This window comes from Triticum dicoccoides, chromosome 5A, assembly GCF_002162155.2.
Source record: "Triticum dicoccoides isolate Atlit2015 ecotype Zavitan chromosome 5A, WEW_v2.0, whole genome shotgun sequence".
In the NCBI taxonomy this organism is placed as follows: Eukaryota; Viridiplantae; Streptophyta; class Magnoliopsida; order Poales; family Poaceae; genus Triticum; species Triticum dicoccoides.
In genome coordinates, this window is record NC_041388.1 from 572,088,139 (window position 1) to 572,096,693 (window position 8,555).

Below are 8,555 nucleotides of genomic sequence, written 5' to 3' on the forward strand. Positions count from 1 at the left end.
GAGGACGAGGAGAGAGGTGAAACTGCCCTCCCACGCAGGCGGTTGGGTTTAGAGCATGCTCCAAAGCAGCCTCCAGATATGGAGGCTACGTCCCGCTATTTGGAGCACGCTCCAAAAATCATGGAGGGCGATATTGCGACTCTGCTAGACCCCTTTTTTGGGCCCCGAACACCATACAGGTGGTTATTATGGCGATTGGGCCATTTTGCTGATTCTGTTAGAGTTGCTACTGTTTAGTATATTCTTTTGGTCAGAAGTACTAACCTAATTGGCAGTATTGAAAGTTCTGTAAGAACGATAGTAAGAACCAAATACATCCCGAAGAGAAGTATAATATTTGGTTGTTTGTAATTGATCAACAATCATAAACTCTGCCTGGAGTGCAGCATTCTGAACATCAATGCATTATGTGTAGCAAATAAATACAGAGACAAGTTATCAAAAAGTGATTCACCCTACCATTCCAGTGAGGTTAAAATTCCTGAAGACGCATGATTTAATATATTCATCATTTTGCTATTTTAGATGATTGGATTCTTTGATGGAACTGTAGCATGTTGTGCAGGGGAGTGTTAAATGTTTATGTGAAGAACTTCTTGAGTATACTTTGAAGAATCACCAAGTCAGTCAGGTGCCAAAGGACATACTGCATGCATTCAACATTGCACTGGTTAGAGAAAGCCTTCTGTAATTTTGTACTACATGTTCAATGTTAAATGTTGCTGTTCTTCATGAATGTTTTCCTTCTTTGCATGCTTTACTTCAGTGCTGGCGTGCTGCTTCTCTCTCAAGGCATAAAGTCGATCATAGAGAATCACTGGCCCTTGCTGTAGAACATTTGAAGTATGAGTGCAGTGAAACTCTTGCGGAGAAGGTTTATAAGAAGCTAAGGGTCCTAAAGAAGGAGTTCTCACATAGAGTAGGCAGAACAAGCAAGAGTAATCAATCAATTTCAGTAAAGAACATATCACCATACCAGCAGGAGACCTCAACTAAATATGGATGTGACAAATCAATCCCTAAGCAGGCAGGTGACAAATCAATCCCTAAGCAGGCAGCGTCTGTTGGTGGGAATGAATCACATCAAGAGGATTCACATGACTTAGTGATTGAGCCTATTGTACCAGGAGAGAAGGAAGTGCTATATGTTCCAGAGATTCATGAAAAACAACATTTATCAAAGGATGCACTTCTTAATAGAATCACAGAGAAAAGAATTAAATTAGTTGACATGGTTTTCTCCTTGAGAGAAAAGAATATCCATGATAAACAAACAAATGAGGTCGCAATGTTTGACATTCACAGGCACAAGGGAGTGGAGAAACTGAGAGAAGCATGCAGAATAGTTGTGGAACATCTTCGTAGGTCTCAAGCTGCTCCAGAGGACAGAGGTAGTCAAAGAAAGCTAATAGTTGAATGGTTCACTATGTTACTATATGCGTTTCTGAAGCACATGAGGTACCAGCGTGAGAAGCTTGACTTGCAGCAATCAATGGTGTGGACCAAGGAGTTACAGTTGAAGGAAAATTTCCTTCACGAAGCAAAATTTGGCCAATTAGATCTTACTTTTGATGAACATATTTATTTACCAGATTCAGGCTTTGCTATTGAGGAATTCAGCCATTTTAGCTCCTGTGTTGATACAGCAACTTCGGCAAACTGTCTGCAGTCTTTGCATGAAACCTCAGCGATGGAAGTTACATTGGTTCGTAGTGTGATTCCATCTGATGTTATCAATGCAGAAGCAGCGAGAAATGGTTCTGCTGAAGTTCTTATCCACAATGGGGGAATGCCAGCATCAGAAGGTATTGGTTTGACAGAGAACACGATCAGCAATATTTTTGATTGCATCGACTCGCAAGGAGGGGCATCTCTGGCTGTTCAACACCAAGTAAATTCTAGTCCTGCAATTGATAATTCTATTAATCAGGTAAGGTGGATTAATTAAGTAGACTTGCTAGTTCTTTGGAGTGATTTCATTCTGATTTTATAAGCTTATCCATATAGGAACTGTCAGCTTAACTTTTTTTAATGAAAACTTCTATCGTAATTAGCAGTCAATTTATGTAAGATTATACAGCACATTGAAGCTTCGGTTCAAGTTTCATGTCATGTTTTATGGATTGTAGATTTTTCGTATAAGTTCTGCTTTATGATAGCGAAAAGGAAAGGAGATGTTTAGTAGGCTCATCTAGGATGTGTAGTTTTTGCTCTTTCCACGTGGCAATGTGAACATAGTTACTTGCTCACCATGGTCTGTACAGTACACTAGGCATAGAAGGTGGAACTGTATGTAGTATGTTGCCTTTCATGCTATGTCATGTTTTACGGTTTGTAGATTACTCATTTATAAGTTCTTTGTAATATATCGAAAGGAAAAGAAATGTTTAGTAAGCTCATCTGTGAGCGTCTGTGACTTTGTGTAGCTATTTTACTTGTACGTACTTACAAATAGTGGACATCCCAGTTGATGCAGCACCTATCTTTCTATTAGAGTCAGTGCTGAACACATGGTCTTCATGTTTCAGTTCATGGTACTCCATTTCATTATGGTTGCACTAGTATTCATGGAACTTCATTACATTATAGTTGTGCTAGTATTCCTTTTGACCGTTTTTATTATTAGTGTCCATTATGATACTATAATCCTATGTACCTGTGACATTTATCAGGAATCTTCAAGTGGTGACGATAGAAGGACTGAACATGTTGGGCGACAGAGTGGTGTGGGTTCGCAACCATTACCCGGAGAGACTGACCAACATTTAGGAGATGCTGAAATGGAAGTTAACACCGGCAATGGGGACAATACTCAGGCAGATCCACCTTACCTAGAACCACAGATTGTGGTTCCTGTGCCCAGCCAGGCTTCCTTGCAAATGTCCAACGAAGTTGAAGCTGAGGCCAATCTTTTACTGCAGTCAGGCCAACCAATTGCAGCTCCAGCACAACTTCTGCAAAGAGAGGCAGAACAAGTAGACCGTTCTGGTATGATACCAGCTCAGACTTTGCAACCTGAAATGCAACCATCAGCATCCAGGGAAGCTTATATGCAGTCAGATCTGATAATTCAATCTGCACAACCAAGTATGGTGCCAACTGAGCTTTCACAGAGAAATGTAGAACAAGCAAGCCTTTATCGTGTACCATCATCTCAGTGTTTGCCATCTGGAATGCACCCATGGGTTCCACTGTCCAGTATTCTGCTTGAAAGAACACACTCTGATCAGTGTCAACCAAGTCATCAACCCGAGGCTGCACTTGGTTCTTCAGCAAAAATGGTGGCATCAATGGTGTTTAATCATCCACCAGTTGGTGATGAACCACTGAAAAATGAGTTGCACAGATTGCGGTCATACATTGACTCGCTTAATAAAACCAACGAACTAAAGGTTTGCTATTTCTTCTATTTCATGTATCTTGGTTGTGAGTTTCTTACACTAGTTCCGCGATTCATCTTGTTCTCATTTTTTCACTTATGGACAGAAATCACAACTTAGGACTGAGTGTAGCCAAGAAATAGACAAGGTCAAACAAAAGTATGATTTGTTACTTCAAGAACAGGATTCCACTCATCTTCAGCAAACAAGGACACTTGATAATTTATGTGAGAAAGTTCTCCTCAACCAGTCAATAGCTGACTATTTTCGGGCTAAATTCATATCTTCTTCTGGAGCACAAGGTATTTAGTATTGACTACAAGCAATCATATTTGATGTCCTCTAAATGATTATGCTGACATGTTTTCCAAACATCCTCCCAAATCCCTATCGCTAATGCTAATTACTTTGATCTGCAGCTAGAGCCCACAGCCCTCCAAATCACCAGACACCCCAGGCCTCTCAGCAAGTTCCCCCGAGGCCTTCAGCGGTGGCATCGACTGCATCACCAGCTGCGTCGTCATCAGCTGGTCGACCACTAGTGTTGACACATCATATCCAACCATTACAGGTCGACCGACCATCACCATCATCGCCAGCTGATCCACCACCACATGTCCAACCATTAAAGGTCGATCGACCATCACCATCATCACCAGCTGGTCCACCACCACATGTCCAACCATTAAAGGTCGATCAACTATCACCATCATCATCGCCATCTTCACAAGTTGTCAGACCTCGCCCCTCCATACTAAACAACATTGTCAGATCACCGTCAACTACTTTTAGTCTCGCGCCAGTTCTGCCACGGGGAAGCTTTGGAGTCCAGAGTGATCTAGCACGTGCACGTGCACCTGCTCCTCATCTTCGGCGCAGGTTGCCTCCACAGGTGCATTCGATGGCATCTGCAAATCAGCAGCAGCTTCCAACTAAGCTGGAGAGCATTTCTGCAAGGACACGGGCTACCCCTGTGACTCCAGTAAATATAAGACAATCATGCCCACAGGCAGTTCCCCCAGGGAACCCATCACTGTCAAGTTTGCACCCAAGTTTATACCCCACTTTAGCCGCACTCTTGGGGCCATCAAGTTCACATCAAATTCAGCAGGTTCCACTACTGCCATCAAGTTCACAGCCAACACGCTTGTCGTCACCAGTACCTTCAACTCCAAATCCAGTTCTGCCACTAACATCACCGCGAGGTTTGACTATGACATCTAGCGTTTCCTCAGCTGCGTCGAATGTGTTGCCAAGTAGGGGTGTTGGGCCTTCCGCATCAGGCACGCTGCAGTCAGATCCTGATCCAGCACGCTGGATGAATGGCTAACAGGAAGGCTTGGGCTGCACAGTGATCCCCATGGCGTGGCTGCTCCTGCAGATGTGGTATTGCCTATCTGATGATGAAGAGACTGGTACGTTCACATTTCCTTGACACCGAGTGGCGAATGTAACAGGTTGCTTGAAAAATTAGAGATCTCAAGGATAGCACCATTACAAAGATGACAATATAATTTGAATATCATTATCTCAGGTGCAAATGACACGCGAATGAGTTTGTTGTCTCAAGTGCAGATTTACAGCAGAAAACTCACTGAAATACTATTTTAGAACTAGTAGTTCACAGTAACTAAGAGAAAAAAGAGAGAAGTGTTAAAGATTAGATTGTCAACTGGAGCCGACATGTACACAATGAGCTGATCCATTGTTCTTCCATGATATCTAGTACGAAATTCAATAACAGATCTACAATGCGATAACCGATAGTTAGATATACTCTAGACATGCTGGAGTACATATGTTTTCAGTTGCAACTAAACTATAGATAATGATGAATGGATATTAACTAGCAGGCACTTAGGATAACACACACTTATGGTGTTGAATCCAATATAAGGTGTCCTGTGTATTTCTTTAAAGCTGCCATGTGCAAGCGAATACATCTGCACGCAAGGAACTAGCTCATGAGTTTCAATCTAAGCGAACTAGCTCTCTAGCATAGTTTTATTGATAGTTTCTGTTAATTATTTTTCTTTGTAATTTACAATTTTCGTTTAGTGCCATAAATGATCATGTGATGCGATGGATGAAAAGTTTTCAATTTTTATGCACATGTTATGGATGTCTAACCAATAGAATCATTTGCCCTATAGATGACCAAACCAAGCAAAAATGACGCTCATCGCTGAAGAGCTCTCCAACAGAAGGGTTGCTTGCAAACAAAATAAACTGATGTCCATGTAGTGCAACTGTTAGTTTCTGCTAGAGTTGTATTATGTTCCATGTGTAGTATGTATATTCTCCCCGTTGTATGAGGGGTTTCCTGCATATTTACCACCTATATATGTATATATGTACTGGCCATTGGCCCTGAGGAAAGACAAGTTGCATATTTCATCAGTTGCATAATTATTCAATGTTCATCGTTTTAACACATATAAGTCCGTAGTTTGCTATGCAGAAGATGAGTCAATCAGTTTCGGAGGGTAATTCTATTTTTCGGAGGTTCATGCATCAGTTAGTTTTGCTTGAAAATTACTACGTTCTCATGATAGAAGATGAGTCAACCATTGGGCACAAATACTAAAGAATCTAAGTGGCAAGAACACCCCAAATGCTTTAAAGACCTACAGGAGTATCAGGGATATTCTGTAGCCACCAGGAACTTGTAAGGCACACATTACAATGCCCAAACAATAAATACGAACCTGCTGGAGCACACCTTGCCACCCAGATTTGGGCAAAAACACATCGACTGAGATTTAACTATTTTTTAAAAGTTGCTTGCTCATGCAACCAGAGATCACGTTTAATTCCCTCGGGGCTTGGCTAGGTATGTACAGAGATCACTGTAAATGATTTTTCTTCTACCACCCAAGATATAACTTATCCCGTTCTTGTCGATTTCGTACCACCTCAACGACTTCTTTTCCATGTCCACCGTCATCATCCAAGCCTCGCCAATTCCCTCCGTCCCATAATATAAAAACGTTTAGTTTATAGTGAGATTCGCCACGAAGAACACCTCGCCGCTGCGAGCGATGCCGACGCCTTCGCACCGGCGGGGAGGCCCTGTAGGGCGGGTACGTCTTGCGGAGGCACGCCGGATGAAGCAGCGGCGGCGACATCCATATTGGAGGGATCTGGAGGCCGAGGCTGCGGTGCCGACTCACTAGCTCAACCTGTTGGAATTCACCCACGGATTGATTACACCACAGCATTAGGAACACATGCGCACGAAAAACTTGTAGCCAAAGACACCTGTCATGCTCCTTGCTTTTCCTTGATTTCTGTGTCAGCTATCACTATGTTTCACAGTTGCAGCCTATGTATGCGTGTATATATAAACACGCGCAAAGCCAACTAGACTAGTACCTAACCTACACGGACCGGGACACGGATAAACCTAAACCCGTACTCCATCCATTCCAAATTACTTGTCATGGTTTTATAGTACATGAACTTGGGAACTAACCAAACTGCCAGTCTTACTCGGGCGTTAAGCTAAAAGCACGTAACTTCCAACTGTACTAGTTAACATGGAAACTAACTTGTGCAAACCTACTTTTGCACCGGAGGCGAGATTAATGCTAACACCACCGTTGTTCCTTTCCCCCCTCTCTATCTCCTCTTCCGTTGATGATACGATACATATGATTGATATACTTTGAAAATATATAGTCATGACCCACAACACTAAATTTGTGAACATTTTTTCAAAGTTGAGACTAAAACAAAACATAATATTTTCACTTGAACATTTTCCCAAATTTAAGATTTTTTTAATTCATGAACATTTTTATGAATGTTGTTAAAATTTTATACTCATGAACTTTTTTAGAACAAACATTTTCTAAATCCATGTATTTCCATTATTATTTTTCATTAATGTAAACATTTTGTTAAAATTTGCACATATTTTTCAAATTTATGAACTTATATTTAAATGCACTAATTTATAAAAATCATAAAAGAATGAATTTGCGAAGATTTTTTAAGTCCCGTGAACAAACTTAAAAATGGAAATGATAAATCCCGGACGTTCGGGATTTGACCATGGAAAATCGGACGTTTTCAATGGCAATTTCAATGACGTAAGGATGGCAAGTTTAGTTGACACTCACGTCAATTTTCTGGCAAAAAAAATACATTAAGCACAGATTTGTCATGCTAGCCAACTAAACTTACCATCCTCGCGTCACTAAAACTGTCATCGAAAATGTTCGATTTGTCATGGTCAAATCCCGAACGTTCGGGCATTATCAGGGTCTTTTAAAAATTCACCAACAATTGTTTCCTGTTTGTGAAAGTTAATCTTGGCAGCGGTTTTTCGGGAGTGAAAATCAGAATAGGGAAAGAAATCACTATAGACGACTCGTAAGCAAAGCCGATTGGGCTTGCCCAGCTCACTCATCTCGTTCTGGCGAGACAATGACACGGCGAGTGGCAGATGAGAGGTCTCCGACACACTAGCGGTGTTGTGCCGCCAGTTCGGAGCGGTAGGGACCATCACTGACGAGATACATGGCCCAGGCTCAGCTTCCGAGGCAACCACTTGTATCCTGCTTGCCACACGCAAAGTAGGTAATGCATGCGCTGTTAATTTTTCTTTTTTTTTCCTTTCAATTTTTTTGAGAATCAGCAGCAACCTTACACGCTGCCATTGAGGCTATTACAATTGTTCGCCACAAGAGATGCTATACAATTTTTATTTCATATCTTTTCTGGTTCTAGAGATGCTATAAATATTCCTTTCAATTTTCATTTCATATTCTCTGTGGTTTTAGAGATGCTATAAAATTTTACTTTACAGATTTTATAAAAAATATTAGGAATGTAGTATTTAAAACTGTTCATAGTGTATTTAGAAAAATCATCTTGAGTTCCAAAAAATGTTCATCACGTACTTACGACATGTTCAAAAAATTGATGGCTTTTAAAAAATGTTCACATATTGTTTTATGTTTGGAAAAACATTAATTTAAATATATAAGTGTTTGACACAATAAGATTTTCGTGTGAGAAAATAAAGATAAGATGGATTTCAAAAAGTGACTGGGACACGAGTAAACCCAAACTCGTACATGAACTTTGGAAACTAACCAAGCTGCCACTACTACTCGGGCGTTAAGCTAAAAAGCATGTAACTTACAACTGTAGTTAAACATGGGAGCT

General features: G+C 40.9%; 1 protein-coding gene across 2 annotated transcripts in view; it reads left to right on the forward strand.

The window, feature by feature from the left end:
- The window catches only part of LOC119302936 (helicase protein MOM1-like), a 13,227-nt gene extending 7,438 nt beyond the window's left edge, over window positions 1–5,789 (forward strand). For both annotated transcript variants that reach the window (XM_037579991.1, XM_037579993.1), the window contains exons 8-13: window positions 566–670; window positions 767–1,930; window positions 2,673–3,392; window positions 3,487–3,682; window positions 3,800–4,795; window positions 5,534–5,789. In XM_037579991.1, the coding sequence (XP_037435888.1) occupies window positions 566–670; window positions 767–1,930; window positions 2,673–3,392; window positions 3,487–3,682; window positions 3,800–4,710 (3,096 nt within the window). In that variant the 3' untranslated portion in view covers window positions 4,711–4,795; window positions 5,534–5,789. The remainder of the gene's footprint in view (window positions 1–565; window positions 671–766; window positions 1,931–2,672; window positions 3,393–3,486; window positions 3,683–3,799; window positions 4,796–5,533) is intronic.
- Window positions 5,790–8,555: the final 2,766 nt, after the last annotated feature.